Source organism: Cryptomeria japonica, chromosome 5 (genome assembly GCF_030272615.1).
Source record: "Cryptomeria japonica chromosome 5, Sugi_1.0, whole genome shotgun sequence".
Lineage (NCBI taxonomy): Eukaryota > Viridiplantae > Streptophyta > Pinopsida > Cupressales > Cupressaceae > Cryptomeria > Cryptomeria japonica.
The window spans coordinates 722,977,902-722,994,248 of NC_081409.1; the positions used below are offsets into that span (position 1 = coordinate 722,977,902).

General features: G+C 36.0%; 1 protein-coding gene across 1 annotated transcript in view; it reads right to left on the reverse strand.

Annotated features, from left to right (window-relative positions):
- Positions 1-309: 309 nt before the first annotated feature.
- LOC131032821 (classical arabinogalactan protein 9-like) overlaps positions 310-16,347 on the reverse strand; it is a 41,834-nt gene continuing 25,796 nt past the window's right edge. Inside the window, exon 2 of the mRNA XM_057963868.1 lies at positions 310-573. Coding sequence (XP_057819851.1) covers positions 310-573 — 264 coding nt within the window. The remainder of the gene's footprint in view (positions 574-16,347) is intronic.

Genomic DNA, 16,347 nt, shown 5'->3' on the forward strand with positions numbered 1-16,347 from the left:
CCCCATCAATTTTATCTTCTCCAAATCCTTCTTTCTTCCTAGCTTAGGCCCTCTGTCAGTTAACCCTTTTTTTATGTCCTTCTGATGAAGACCCAACTGGAGAGAAGTCTTGCTGCTCTTCATCACATCATGCCCTGATATTATAATTAAAAGAGAATTACCCCACTCATCCATAGTCACTTCTGCAATAGGATTCAGTTTCTCCTATGACTCTTGTTGGGAATCCATTTGCATTTACAAGGCATTGCCAACCTGTGGGTCCTGAGAAGCATCTAGAATAACCCCCTCCTAACCTGCTACCACATAATTTTATTCCAAACTCATCAATCCTGAATTGACCTCCTGCTGAATAAGGTCATCCAAGGCTTCAAATCTATTGAACGTATCTTCTTCCAATCTCTCCTTCAAGGTTCTCTTTTGACCCATGTTCCTATTGCGATCCTTGACAGGAACAAATCCATCAGCCCCTGCAACAACCTCAGAACTAGGGGCCTTACCTTTGTCAAACCCTAATGGATTTTGGGGTTGAACGGAAGGTTGAGGCTCACTAGGTTTTGATCTTGGACATCTTCTCTATAAATGGCCATAATCATGACATAACCAACATCTAAAAGGAAGTGTTTCATAGTCTAGATATTGCACCCAATAATAAGACCCAACACAAATATCCATGGAATCTGGCAATGGCTTTACTTAAATCAATTTTGATATAGATGCGGGAGAAATTCATTACCTTTTTTATCTAAGTTTGTTGAGAACCTCCAATCGGTTTCCCCAACAATGAAGCCACCACACGCAAAATGTCCTCCCACCAGCACTCAACTAGGAATCTGGGGAGCCAAACCCAAACCAGCGCACAATTTGGAAGCTCTTCTGAGGGGTTGAAGCTAGCATGCCATGATTTCATAAACAATCTACTTTGGTTATGAAAGTATGAACCAACTTCAAATGCCTTTTTATGATCCACCATGAAGTTGAATGTAACCATGAAGTAGTTATTTTCTAGTACCATAATTTCCATCTCTCCCTCTAGCGCCCACGTCCATTGAGCCCAAGTTTCCAAAAATTGCAACAAAACCCTCATTCCTAAAAACTTGCACAATAAAGAATGTTGTTAATAATAAGCAACCTCTTCAGCAATCCATTCCAGTTGAATGACTAGCCTCGGTATCTCCTTTGATCTTGCCAAACAACCATTAACTTTCGAGATACAAGAACCACAAGGCGGTCCAAATCCATCGCCCCCCACATCAGGAGAAAACAAGTTGTTATTTAAAACCGTCGTTGCTTCTGAAAGTTCCTTGGATCCAAACATTGCACGAAAATCCACACCCTGAGTAGTACCCAATGGTTCTCCAACGGTCACCTAAGCGGCCATGCTTAGATACTGCATGCAATCCTAACCCTTGACCCAAAGAGGGGAAGAAGCCCACACAACTCCTGCACCCCAATAGCCAAAAATTCAACCCTCATGGAGGAGAAACCATGAAAAGAAAAAGGAACCCTTGACTCAGAACCCCACAAGGTCAAGCCCACAAACCCCATCGTACCAAACCACCCACCCAAGCACCACTCCCAAACTAGCCCCAAATGCCTGTAAAATCCGTAGTCGGCCAAGGAACAGGCCTTCGGACGGCCTACAAGCAAATGAAACCCCCCACAAATCGCTCACTCTACTCCCCACATGCACACAACCACCAAACTTTAGACATGAGCTAGGGTCGAATGCCCTAGCTCGACTCGGCCAGAGCTGCACCACCGAACATCACAAATGCCATCTTCAATAATCATCGCTTTTGCATTAAAGTTGAAACAACTCATGTATATTTTATTTTAACATCTTTAAATAATAAATGTAGTAGTAATATAGTAAATCTTATATAGCGTTGAGGAGAGTTTAGCCTCGAAGCGTCTATATTAAATGTTAAACCATAAAATGCTTATTTTTAGTAAACAAAAGACTCATTGTATCTAGTTCTTGCAGTTAATTAATTTTTAATATGTTGCTTAGTTAAACAACATTGGAATAATAATGATTTCTACATGTGATGAAAACTAGATATTGTACACATTAGGTTTCCACAATCCATATTGTTGTAAATTGAGCTTCTGGATTTGGATTTGATTGTGTGTATGTTTTTTCCATTGACATTTTGAATCACTCTATGATTTGTCATCAAGATAGAGAGCTAGATAAGAGAATATGTGAATATTGCATACCACAAACCACTTAAATGGTGTAGGGGAGGAAGTGGGAGGGAGAGCCAAGGAGGAGAGGGCAGGGAAAGACATGTGAATCAAGAGAAGGGGAACAAAAGAAAAAGAGAGAATATGTGAATATTGCAGACCACAAACCACTTAAATGGTGTAGGGGAGGAGGTGGGAGGGAGAGCCAAGGGGGAGAGGGCAGGGAAAGACATGTGAATCAAGAGAAGGGAAACAAAAGAAAAAGAGAACCAAGAACAAACAAAAGGAATCAAAATGAAAATTTCTAATGTTAAAGGAGTGACCCATTTCACCAATGTTTTTTGGTTTTCCTTTATTTCTCCCCTTCTTACCCTTGGATTATTATTATTTATATTATTATTAATAGTATTAATATTGTTTATAAATTTGATTTATTTATTCATGTTTATTGGTACATTAATATTTTTTTCTTATTCTATTTATCTTTAGTTACATCTATTACATTCATTTGTTTATTTTTTGTGTAATTATTGTTATCATTTTGTTTATTTTTATTTTTATTTTTTGTTCGTAGTTTCTTGTTTTTTGTGTTTATTTTTATCTTCGTGAATGCTTGTTGGATTGTTTGTATTTTAAAAGTATTTTGTTTGTATATTTATATTTATTATTGTGTTTGGTTGTTTGTTTGTATGCTTGTGTGCATATTTGTTTGTGTTTATTTATACTTTGTTACTTTATTTTAAATATTTTTTATTAATATTATAATTATTTGTTTAATTTTACTATTTGTGGTTATTTCTATCATGTATGCTTGTATGTATGTATGTATTATTAAGGCTACTTTGATTTATTTTTAGATTTTCTTATTTGCATGTATGCTAGTATGTGTATTTGAATACTCTTTTGTCTTTTCAATTATATTTATTATGGCTACTTCAGTTTATTTTATAGTTTTTCTTATTTGTATGTATGCTAATATGTGTATTTTAATATTCTTTTATCTTTATGTTTGTATGTTGTGTGTATGTCTTTTATTTTTAATGTTTTAGCCTTTTTGTTTGTTTTTTTTCTTTGTGAGCCCTTTTGTTTGTTATTGGTTCTCTTTTTCTTTTGTTCCCCTTCTCTTGATTCTCGTTCCTTTCCCTCTCCCTTCCCCTCCTCCCCTACACTATTTAAGTGGTTTATGGTTTGCAATATTCACATATTTTCTTCTCTAGCTCTCTATCTTGATGAATCATAGAGTATGATTTGAAACACCGATGACAAAAAGATACACACTATCAAATCCAAAATCTCAAATTACAAAAAATAGATATTATTATTGTTAATTAATTACATATAATAATAATTATGATAACTAGTACCATGTATAATTATACATGTAATGATCAATCTATATCATCATAATAATAGTGTTATTGTAAGTATTTATTATAATAATTATTATTAATAAAATCTTATTATTATTCCTAACAATTATTATATTATTTATTATAATGACTATATATAATAATAATAAGTATTAATTATTTAGTTCTATTAGAATAGAAAATATCTATACAAGAAAATGAAGAAGGTATTGAAATACCAATATGATCATGTTTTTGTTTTTATTTTTTTGATGAATAGGAAATTCCATTAAAGTATATAAAAGAGTATACAATTCAGAAAAAAAAATGGAGGAAAAATTTCACTCCCCGAAAGTCACTCATGTAGAGCCCGAAAACAGCAAAAAAGATACTCAAAACATGGGCATGACCCGAAAAAACCAACAACAACATATAAAGCCTAAGCGGCTAGAGCAGTAGTAGTAGAAGGAGGAGGATCCATGTCATCGTTTTTACCCCATACATTAGTGGGGTTAGGAGGAGGGTTTGGAAGAGACCACCCATCCTCAACAACCTCTTCTTCTTCATCTTTATCCTTTCTTGTAGGAGAAATCACTAGAGAAATCCGCGGGAACCCTTTAGAGGAAATGGGCCACCCAGAATCCAGCCAACTAGAACCACCAGGAGCCGATGAGGCACCAACACCCACAAGCCACCCAAAGGCAGAGCTGACCCAAGCTGGAGAGGTCGAGTGACAATACGGAAAATCTCTCCCTAAGAATGAGGCATGCAAGAATCACTGGTAGAAGAGCTACCACCATGCCAATGACCACAAATTGGAGAAAGATCAACAGAGGTAGAAGGGTCCAGTGGAATCTTGGCAACTATACAAGGGGCATTACCCTAGTGTTCAAATATCACTTGTAAGTGGTCCAGCTCAAGAGCCATTTTATTCTCTTGAACTTGAATCTATAACATCACATTATTGCATATACAAGTTTTAGAATTCAAGGAAACATGAGTATCAAGAGAGCTATGAGAAGAAAAAAATAGCATTTATGTCTTTCCGCATACTAAAGAGGATTTACATCCTGAAGGCATGTCATATCTATGTGAATTTAAAGGGGAGCTATGAGGAATCTTCCAGCAAAACCATATGCCAAGAGAAGGGCTCAGGTTGAAAAGGACTAAAAGAATCATGAATCCAAGCCCATAATTGTTGAGCTATTTTGTAAAACCAGAAGAGATGCATGAAGGTCTCAGGTAGCCCACAAAAAAGGCAATGAGGATCTAGCACCCCTAGATGCCTGAGATAAGAACCCAAAGGAAAGCCTTAGAAAATAATACACCAAGAAAAATGAGCCACTTTAGGTTTTGCAATAGCTGACTAGAGAGTAAGAAATGTATGACTCTATGTGCTTTGAAAGAACTGCAAGTGCCATTGAATATTCATAGTGAGAACCATAGGAAAATGAGGCATAATTCAATGGTAACCCATTTTGGGTTTATAATTGCAGAAAGAGGTGTTGGGAAACCAACACCAGTCTTTCCACCAAGGCCTCACTAAATGATTGTCAAGCTTGTGTAGCATATTCAGAGGCAAAACAGAAATCACAAGCTCAAATATCTATCGATTTGGTCGAGTGAGACAAAATTGGGTTTGCAAATCTTCTCAAGAATGGAGATTCATAGTGGCATGAGAAAAAATATCTCGAGAAGTACAAATACCGCATTTGTGAAAATGAAGAGCATGAATTACAAGAACATGGGCAAGAGGAAGCCCCTAGACCTGAATAAGAGGTGACAACCATATATTGTGTTGGTTGAAAGAAAGGCCATCGTGAAAACCTGATCCATCCCCGCAGAGCCAAGGCTTAACAACTTCTCGGGCTCATTAAATACTTTTGACAACAAAAGTTCCCTAAATGTGCACAACATCCTTCATAATAAGAAGGGTTTGAAATCCAATCCCCTTCAAGGTCGATCTATTGACTAGAGGAAATACAATTTTGAAGTAAAAATTTTCAAGCCTCATTGTCAGAAATAGCTCTAAGGACCCATTTAGCACACAAAGAAACACCTTGTTTCTAGGTAGATAAGAGGCCAAGCCCTCCAGAATCATGTGGGAGACAACAAAAATCCCAGGTGACTCTATGAAAACTATGATGATTAGCTCCATTAGCCCACAAAGTCCCGAAGAAGTTTCTCAAGCTTGTTATAAGAGGCTTTGGAAGGAGCCCAACAAGAAGAGTAATAGAAATGTGTCGCCGCAAGCACTGTGGAGAAAATCTGGAATTTACCAGCTAAAGAGAGAGGTTTGGTAATCTGGTAAGTAAACTTATTCTCAATTTTGGTTAACATAGTGTTCTAAAGGGAAACAATAGACCTTTCAAATGTAAAGGGAATGCCTAGGAACCAAAAAATCTCCCCATGTTGGATTCTTTTCTAGCCATACTGAAGAATCCAAGGTGGAGTAGGAAGGAAATACTTCTTGTAGCACTGGGTTGTGTGCTATTAGATAGCCAACCCAGACGCTAAAAAAAAAAGTGTTCAAGCAATGAAACACCTCCTTGACATTATCCTTCTCTTCAATAAGGGTAAGAAATGAATCAGCCGTAAAATGACCATCGACAAGCTGAGAAGGTGACTTGGGAAAGTAAATCCACCTGACATGCCCAACCGAAATGGCAGCAGCAGGAAAATACCCAAATCCTTTAGCTGCAAGCATGTACAAAGAGGGGGCAAGAGGACAACCTTGGCAGATGGACTTGAAAATGCCAAAGAGTAAAGGTTGGCGCCCATTAATGGTGATGCAAGCTGAAGCATCCCCAGAGAGAATTTGCATAGACTAAATGAAACAAGGTCCAAACCCTAACACTTTAAGCATCACAAGAATAAAGGGCCATTTAATGCGATCATAAGCTTTGGCAAAATCAATTTTAAGAAAGATGTCTCTCTATGAAGAGCATCAATCCCACTCCATTCCTTCCAAGACCGCAATGATGTTGTCCAAGATAAACCTGGATTTGATAGAACCAGTTTGTTTGAGGTGAACAATTTGTAAAAGGAGAAGTCTGACCTTAAAGCCAAAGCCTTGGCGATAATCTTGTAGGACACATTCAATAGAGTTATGGGTTTCCAATTACAGATGTCCTCAGGATCACCAACTTTAGGGATGAAATTAATATTTCCCTTATTAATGAGTTGTCCCAAAGGTTGGGAGTGAAAAGCTTCCAAATAGACCTTATGCAGGTTGGAGCCAACACAAGGCCACAAGGCTTTGTAAAATTCATAAGGGAAGTTGTCACAACCAGGAGCTTAGTCATCTTCCCATAGAAAAAATAGCCTCTCTAAGGTCCTCAAGAGTGAGAAGTTCATCACAAAACACTCTCTGGGCATTAGAGAGTCAGGAAGGAACAACCACAAGGAATTCTTGCAAGGCCCGATCACTCTCAAGGCAATTTTCTTGCACAGTGAACACCTTCTCATAATATCTAACAAAGGCTTGAAGAATATTTGATAACTCAGAGAGAACCGATTGTCTGCCCTTAATCCTTTTGATCTTAGGAGAGGAATGAAAAGCTTTGAGAGACAAAAAGAACTCTTTAAAAGCACAATCACCAACATTGAGCCAATGCAGTTTGGCTTTAATATGGGCCCCTCTAGTAGCATGGTTATTCATTATCTATTTTTTATGTCGAAGTTGGGCAACCCTAACCTGTAAATCAAGGCTAAAGGGGTTAGCCATCAAAGCTTCAGTGGAAGCTTTAAAATATTTGGTGGTAGCCTGATAGGACTACCTATTATATAAAACTAGCTCTATCTGCCATAGTTGTGAAGAAAAAAATTGTGCATTGGATAGCATCATTCCACCATGTAATCAAACCAACAAGCTAAGTGGGACAGTTCTCAAGATTTTGAACTCATTGGATGTGGCCCAATGTGGGTGGATGTCTAAGAAAGGAAGTATTGAGGAAAAAATGCAGTTTGGAAGGACACATATGACTTGACTGTCATCCAATGCTAAACTTGAAGGGAAAATGATCTGACATGGTAACCTCGACAAGAGGTTAAACCATAAGGGCTTGATTTTCCCCAAAAGCAACAAAAGATTGAGTGGAGATCATGGCACAATGAAGACATTTAAAAATCTAGTCAAAGCTAACTCTGCAATTACACCAAGTGTGTCAGACATGCTGAGGAGGGAAACGATTAGTGTTGGGGTCAAAAAGATCCAATTTATTGTGTACATGAAACCAAGCCTCTCATTCACCAGTTCTCCATCGAAAAGGAAAAATGCAATCTTTATTGAATGCCACTTCAACCATATTAAAATCCCCACACATCACCCAAATGGAAGTTAACAAAGAGTCATCTATCCACTTCCACAAACAAGATCGCTCAACAACATCATTGGGAGCATAAACATTAATGATCCCAAATGAATGATTGTCAACTGACATGAGGACTCACACCAACTGTTGAGTGGGATATGACCCATGATCAACTAAAGCAAAATGTGAACATGGTGATAGAACAATGACAACACCTCCTCGACCAACTTCATGTTCTAAGGTAAAAGCCAAGCCATCTACTCAAATCACACGACATGCAGCGAGTTACATGAAAGCTGCAATTTTAACTTCTTGAAGGAAAAAAACATCAATACCAAGATAAGTCTCTCTAATATCTGGCATGGAATATTTCCTAGCAAGGTTAGTAAGACCCCAGACATTCCATGAAAGAAAATTAATCATTTCCTTGTCCTCGAGAGAGGAGCATCTATTATGCAGAAAGTTTGAAGCTGGTTGAAAACTAGGGTAAGAATCACCTAGAAGTACCTTGTGTTTATTACAAACTTCATCATTTTTATCATCCCACTCGAAAGGGTTGCGAGAAAAATGCAATGAGATAGGTTGAGCAGCTATAACTGAAGCATCTTGAGGGGTAGGCACCCATGTAGAGCGGGATCTCCCCTCAGCAAAATCCTTCCCCTTATCAATAGGGTTTGAAACATCCAGTTGCGCATTAGCTTGCACCTAATCAGAAACTAGCTTAGTCAAAGTGGTAGGCTGTGAAGAGGGTTGTGAAACAACAAAAGCATCTTTCTTAGACTTATTTTTCTGGCCCACTATGGTCCACCCTTCTTCAAACTTAGTCTCAAAAGGATGAGACCTGGTGCAGGTTCTTTAGGTGTGGACTTAGTGTGAGGTGCAACAAGAGGGCAATTCTTAATCTTATGATTAGAGATTTGGCACCAGTAGAAGGTATTGGGAAAATTTAAATAAAGAACACACTGAGAAAAACAATGTCCGCCAACCTGAATATCAATAGTTTCCTTAAGATCTCAGGATAAATCCACTTCAATGCAAACCCTTTTTTGAGGGTGAACATGAAAAAAATGGTTTGACTCAAAATGCAAACCATCTTGCCAAGGGATTGGGCAATAGTTTGCAGGAGCAACCAACAAGGAAGAGGAAGGCTAGTGGATTCAACTTAGACTGGGAACTTGAGCTTCTTTTCATTGGAGACTATAAAGTATTTTGACCAAGGCTGAAAAATAAGCAAAGAAGACTGCACAAACCATGGCCCATTTTTGGGGACCCCCTCAACATGGGTGGGATTTGAAAAGCGAAATAAAAAAACCCTTAGTGAGGTTTCGAACACCCTCAAGTTGGACCCCATGATGGGCCCAAGCTTTGGCAACCAAATCACACAACACGCTTTCAGGTGGAACCCTTCCCAAAAGATATACTATCAAAGTATACTTTTCAAGTCAATTATAGGCACTATCAAATCTTGCAATGGTAAAACAACATCAAGGGAACCATAAACATTACCTCATGAAACACTTTCAAGACGAACATCCAAGGCCATTTGTTTAGAGGAGCCATGGTCTCCAAACGCCAAAATACTAGCACCAACATCAACTGTTGGGTTGGGAATGGTCGAAGACATAATAAAAAGGCTTAAATTCCCACAATGCAAGCAGAAAATGCAAGACGCAAACAAACAAAATAGTGATAGCAAAAAAACATGTTTTTATTTTTATTTTTTAAGATATATGCTAAAATAAGTGTAAGAAATGTTAATTGTTTAGAACATTGAAATCACAATTTTTTTTAAAAAAATCTTGTTATTGGTTGTTGTTTCATATGACAATCTTTATACGAATAGACAAAAAGAATAGATTATCAAAGAATATATCTGTATTTATGTCTATTATGTCTTCTCACATTAATTTGTGACAAAGATATATATATTCTTTCATATCTAAAGCTGATTTGTTTTTATCTTAGTTTAATTTGTGTGATGTTTTTTCTAAATTTAACTTTTTAACAAGATACACATTGTTATACTATTATAATATATAATGTTACATTGTAATATAATATATCATAAAAGGCAGTATAAATAATTTTATTATTTCAAAATTATTAGTCAGTTCCAAAAAAATAAATGGCCCACCTATCACTGTGTCAAACTATCAAAGATTATTTTGAAATAGTATCATTTTTGTCCACATTTGAATATTAATTTATAGTACTATAAAAATGCATAATTTTTTTGACAAAACAATTCAAAGGTGGCATCATCCTAACATTATTGTACACTGCTATTAGCCAATAGAATCACAGGTAAAATAAATTCATAGATTTTAAATAAATATAAAAGAATAAAAACATTAGGAAAAAAGTTAACATATTTTAATTCTTCATTCTGATTGGTTGATGCTTTGACATTTAATAGATTTGGGTGAATGGATTAGCATTCCTACATATGGAAGGAACTAAAAAGAGTGTACCTAACAAAGTGTTTAATCTACTAGTATTATTATTATTTATATTGATAGAAATATGTTTTTATCTTAGTTGTTATTAGATAAGAAGTGTAGGACATTATTATTTCTTAGTGTATTTAGAAGGAAAAATAGATTTGTTGTTGAGAAGGTGAAAATCGCATATCTTATATTTGTGTCCTTTAATTTTACATTATTTTGCGTGGGTGTCTTAAGTACTTTGTTTAAAACATGATTTTGATTGATTTGACATTCTCATTCACCTCAAACTCAAACTGACCATAAAAACTAAAACATCTAACCATGTTAAGAAAGTTTGTTACATTCAAATCACACATTTCTCTCTTGTGTTCACATTTGCAAGTGTGGACTTCTCTCAAGACAATTTTATCATGAATATTTGAACACAAATTCAAATTTTAAATTTGATAGTATGCCCCAAGTTGACCACCTTTCAACTAGAATATATGCATTATTTCTCATGTCAAGGCATCAAAATTAAGTACTTAGGGGAAGAGTATGTTATTGCCCATATTCCAATTACCATTCATTGAATTTCACTTATTAAAATTAGCCCACTAAAAAATCATCTAGTGGGTCAATAGCCACCCATTTTTTTGAAAAAGGTTAGTAATTAGGTCAATTGTGCAACTTTCTTGGTATTGAGGCCATTTGTGCATAAGCATTGGATCAATTGTGCAATTTTGTTGGTTGTCAAAGAAAATGGGTAATGGGGCAATAGGGAATATATTTCAAATAACACTTTGAAATGACCACTTTTTGACCCTTGCATGCATAACATATTCCATAGTGTTTGTCTTTACTACCCAAAAACCAAAACAATAGCTCTAAGCAATTAACTTGATGTAGCATCCTAAAATTGTACCCTTTGCAATTTCGACCACATTTGAGGCCCTCACCTTAGTGTTTCTCATACCTATGCCTAACTAGGACCCATTTATGCTTGTACCATACAATAATGGCCTTTATATCGCATATCACCTTGTTGGGAGCTTTAACCTTGGCCCAAATATGGGTTAGGACCAGGGCGTGGCGCCTTGGTCCTCACTAGGACCAGGGCACCATGCCTTGGTCCTCCCTAATTGGACCCCAATTTAAACCCTTTGCCCTATCCAAATTTTGAGCAGGATATCTTGCTTCATCTCGGCCTATGTCAGAAAATTAAGATGTTTGATGATGGGCAAGTATATAAGGAGGTCTTCCCCTCTCATTTGGAGGGATATGGTGGAATTGGCAGCATTACATTAAAGCATTGAAGTATTCATCATCAAGCATCTCTAGAGGTCTTCAAGGCTACATATTCTTCATCTATCTATTATATATGGAGCAACTTTACACCATCGTTTTGCAAGCATGTGTGTGTGTGTTAGGGTTTTGTCATGTTCATGCCATTTCATACAACATATGGGATTACATTAAAGAAACAAACTATCATTATCATTCATTGCAGATATGAGGTATACCTTTCCATATTCATTTCAAGTATTTACAATATTTCATTCAAGGTTAATTCCTAAACTAGGGTTTGACTTAGGCAAATTCCTATTCCCAACCTATTTTTCCTTCTTTCTGTGTGCACGAAATAGGTATAGAGTTGTGATCTTTAGAATAAGCTTTATTTGTAGAGATGAATCAACCCTTTTCAGTGTGCGAAAAAGTAGGAGGACCAGGGCACCCACCTCCTCAGTCATGATATTTTTGGATCTTTTTTAGGGATCAGGTCTGAATCTGCATATGTTACTCAAATATAGGTGCGTGCAAAAATCTTGCATTTGTAGCTCACAGTTTTCTTAATTTTACCTTCATTTTTCAACATCTTACCTTAATTCAGCATTTCAACTCACAAAAAAGGGTCAATAAATTCATAGACTCCTTGAATCCAATCAGTATTCAATCCCTATCATTCCTAATTTGGGATTGGATCTATTGGATTCATCTCTCTTTTGAATGTAATGGCAAACTAGCAATCTTCATCTCTCTAATGGTAAAAGCCCTAATTTTTCACAATTACATTTTGGTGAGCTCGATTCCCTACACCTTTAATTTTGATTTATGTTCTCAGATCTAAGTGTTTATGCAATTTAAAATTTGAATTTTCATTTACAAGTTTGATTTCCTTGCAAATTTTAAACATTTAGAAGTTAATTTCACTAAAACCCTAATTTTTAAATTCAAAATCAACCTTGTGAATTGTTTAATTTGGATTAATTATTTCAGATCTGAGTATTTTTCAATTTCAAAATTCAAATTTCCACCTACAAGCCAAATTTCAAATTAAAATTTTAAAATTAAGTGGTTAGTTTTAGAAACCCTAATTTTAAAAATTGAACATGTGGGTTGTTTAAATTTTGAATTTATCATTTTAAAGCTACCTCGAATTCAAAATTGCAATCTTGGATCAAATTTTAAAATTAAGTGAATAATTACAAAGACCCTAATTTAAATTAACCTTGTGTATTTCTCAATTTTGCATTAATTATTTCAATTTCCAAATTTCAACCTTAGATCTAAATTTAAATTTTAAATTTAAGAGGTTCTTTTTACACGGCTCTAATTTTAAATTTAAATTTCTTGTGGATAATTTCAAATTTAAATTTTAAAATTAAGAGGTTATTTTCACAAGGCCCTAATTTTTTAAATTTAAATATATTAGTGGGTTGCATAATTTTTCACAATTATTCTCTAATTTTTCAAATTACAAATCAATTTACCTATTTAATTGAATGATCATTTTTCTAAAATTTTTGCATTATTCAATTATTTTGTAAGTTCCAAATTTCAAATTTCACATTTTTCAAAATTTAAATCTCAAAATACAACATAAAAATCAAATTTGCGAATCTTCATAAATTAAGAGGTTTTATTTATAAAATCCTAATTTATTTTGATTGGATTTTGATGCTCTGCAAAATGGACAAGCTTAGCAAATGACAAACAACACAAGACACAAGAAATCGTTAGTGTTAGTTAACCAAAAGCTAATCTAAACAGGCATATCAAAAGAGATACTAAGAACATGAAAGAATATTTAACTAAATAAGCAAATATGATGAGGCATCTCCATATACCTCCTAACATGCTCTTGGCTCCTTCTCCTTTGTTCCTCTCCTCTCCAAGTTCCAAAATAGTGTAGCTCTCAGCAGCTTTTTGCACTATGGATGCTTATGGAGGATTGAGATTTGAGTATTTTGCTCCAAATGTTAAAATGAAAAGCTAAAATACTAGATGCTATTAAAATGATTGATTTTAACCAAAATAACAAGATATTAGTTTGCTATGCTAAATGCTCTCTAAAATGCCTATAGGTTAAATGCATACAAGTTTTCAGGATCTAGATTATGAAGAAATGGGATCTATTTATAGGAAAAATGGAGCAATGGATGGTTGAGATTGAACAATCTCAACAAGGGTCAGGATTGAATGATTTTCAATCCATGTGAGGGCTTTCAACCCAATCCCAAGATGACAAGTGTCAATGTGAGATAGGTTGAGAGGAGAGGGAATAAGCATTAAATGTTTGACATGACCTTGGGAGTTAAGGTCAAGGTTAGTTGAATGAATAAACTCTTTATTCAAAGAATAAAACTTTTATCTAATGGATAAACTATTGTGCAAAAGGCAAGAGGGATAAACATGGTCAAAGCAATAAATGTTTGGGGAGACAAGTTTGAAATAACCATAAATGGTTATGTAAGAGCCATAAATGGTCATGTAAGAGCCATTAGTGGTCTTGGAAGACTTTGGAGGTTAAATTGTTGAACACACAAAACATTAAATGCTTTTCAAAGACTTTTGAAGTCTTTGAGAAGTGACTCCATTTTGCTTAGGAATGTGACAATAATTAGGGGATGGATTAGGTTAATTAGGAAGGGGTTGGAAGAATCTAGAAGGAGATTAGATTTGCAAGTGGATTTGGTGGGTGAGGGAAAATAGGATTTTATTAAAATAAAAATTCATTTATTTCAATAAATGTGTGCAAGTTATATTTGTAGGAAAATGCAAGTGGGGGGGATAATGATTTAAATAAATGTTTAATTTAATTTATTTAAAAGAGGAATAGGGAGATTTAATTAAATAAATAGATTTTATTTATTTAATTGATTTGTGAACTTGGTTTTAATGAATTAATTAAAATAAATTGAATAATTTACTTAATTAATAGGAGAATGTTTGAAGATGAATTAATTAAATATTAATTAATTAACTCCTGGCTAGTGGATTTTTAATCAAATAAATAGCAAATATTTATTTAATTAAGCTGGATAGATTTGTGTGACTACATTTGACCCTCTTTGAGACGGTGCGGTTTATCGCGTCGTTTCAAAGAAAGAAAAACTTGTTTGAAGAAATACCCCATAAAATATTAATTTAATGGGTGGTATGCCCCCTCAAGAGATGGGCCGAAAATTTCAAAAAATCGGGCGATCTCTCGAAAAAGAATGAAAATTGGCAAGGTGTTAGAAGAGAAGAAGTTAACAATACTGGTGAAAAATAGAAGAAAGCGGGGGTAAAATGGAGAAATGGGAGGTTCGGGAAGTTTACGAGGACCACGGTGGTGAGCGGGGGGGAAGTTATGGTGATGGCGAAGGGTTTAAATGGGGTGAAAGGGGTGAAAACAGGATCATTTGTGACCGAGACCAGTGTGAAACCAGAGCTCTGATAGTGACATTTTGGAAGAGTGAGCAGCAGTCAGGATGCTGGTACCTATTACAGAGCATCGATTTGAGTGAGTCCGTCGATTCCAGCGGCCAGACAACTACGGACCAACGGTATGCAAATTTGAAATTTGATTTTTTATGCATTTTTGATATGCTTTTTGCTGAGTCCAAGTTGAGTCAGAGCAATAGCGCTGAAACTATGGTTTTGGCGCTATTGCCCAATTAACTAACGCTACTGTGCTGCAATGGCGCTATTGGTCTATTGTTTGAGCGTTGTTGAAATGTTTTAGCGTTGTTGCATGCATGTTTAAGTGCTATTGATTAATAAGCACTATTGAGTGCTTAACTGAGCGATATTGTTCTGAAGTAGTGCTATTGTAAGGTTGTTCTAGTGCATTTATAGTTTGAGCACTATTGGATAGCTGATTGAGTGCTTTTGTTAGGGGTTTAGCGCTTTTGTTGGTAAAATAGCGCTTTTGTTTTAGGATAAATAGATGCCCCAGTTTGTATGAATAAAATCTCCTGATGCCAATGATGGATGGATGGCGATGTGAAGTGGGAGTTGTTTTGAACCATAGTAGCTTGATGAGACTTAGGTCATTTCTTAGGATAAATGCCTGTTTGAAGTCTAGGTTGCCATGATTGCGTACCTGTTGAGACCCGAAGATACTTGATCAAAGTATTTGTTGATAGTCTTAGGTTTAAACTTAAGAAAGTTTAAAAACAAAACAACTAATGATGATTGATGGATGCCCATGTGCAGGAGGATCTAGGCGTGTTGCAGTTACGCAAGAGACATCTAGTGACACAAGGGTTGCGAGATCGACTGACAGAGGTCGAGATTGATTACATTGCTATGACGGGACTATATGATGTGATGCACATGCCCATGATTCGGATGAATCACGGATTGATTACAGCCTTAGCAGAGCGGTGGCACAGCGAGACATGCACCTTTCATCTGGCACACAGAGAGATGACAGTGACCCTAGACGATGTGTGGTGCATCCTACGTATTTTGATTCGGGGGGAGCTGGTGACATGTGACAGATCCTGGGGGACCCTTGCAGTACAGAAGTTCTTTGTTGAGGATGTGTTTATTGATGATGGCTGTATTGCATGGGAGGAGATAGTTGTGTTATACGAGCCTCTACCAGCAATTCTATCAGGCATTGTGGGAGGACTTCTGTGTCCAGATAGGCGATCACATGGTTTGGCCGTGGGGTGGGGGCAGGTGATCAAGATGATGATTACCGAGGGGACCCGATTTACTTGGGGGCCATGCGTGCTGGCACACTTGTATCAGGAGCTTCATGAGGTGGTTTACCGGGGGAGGGGTTCCTTAGCAGTGGGA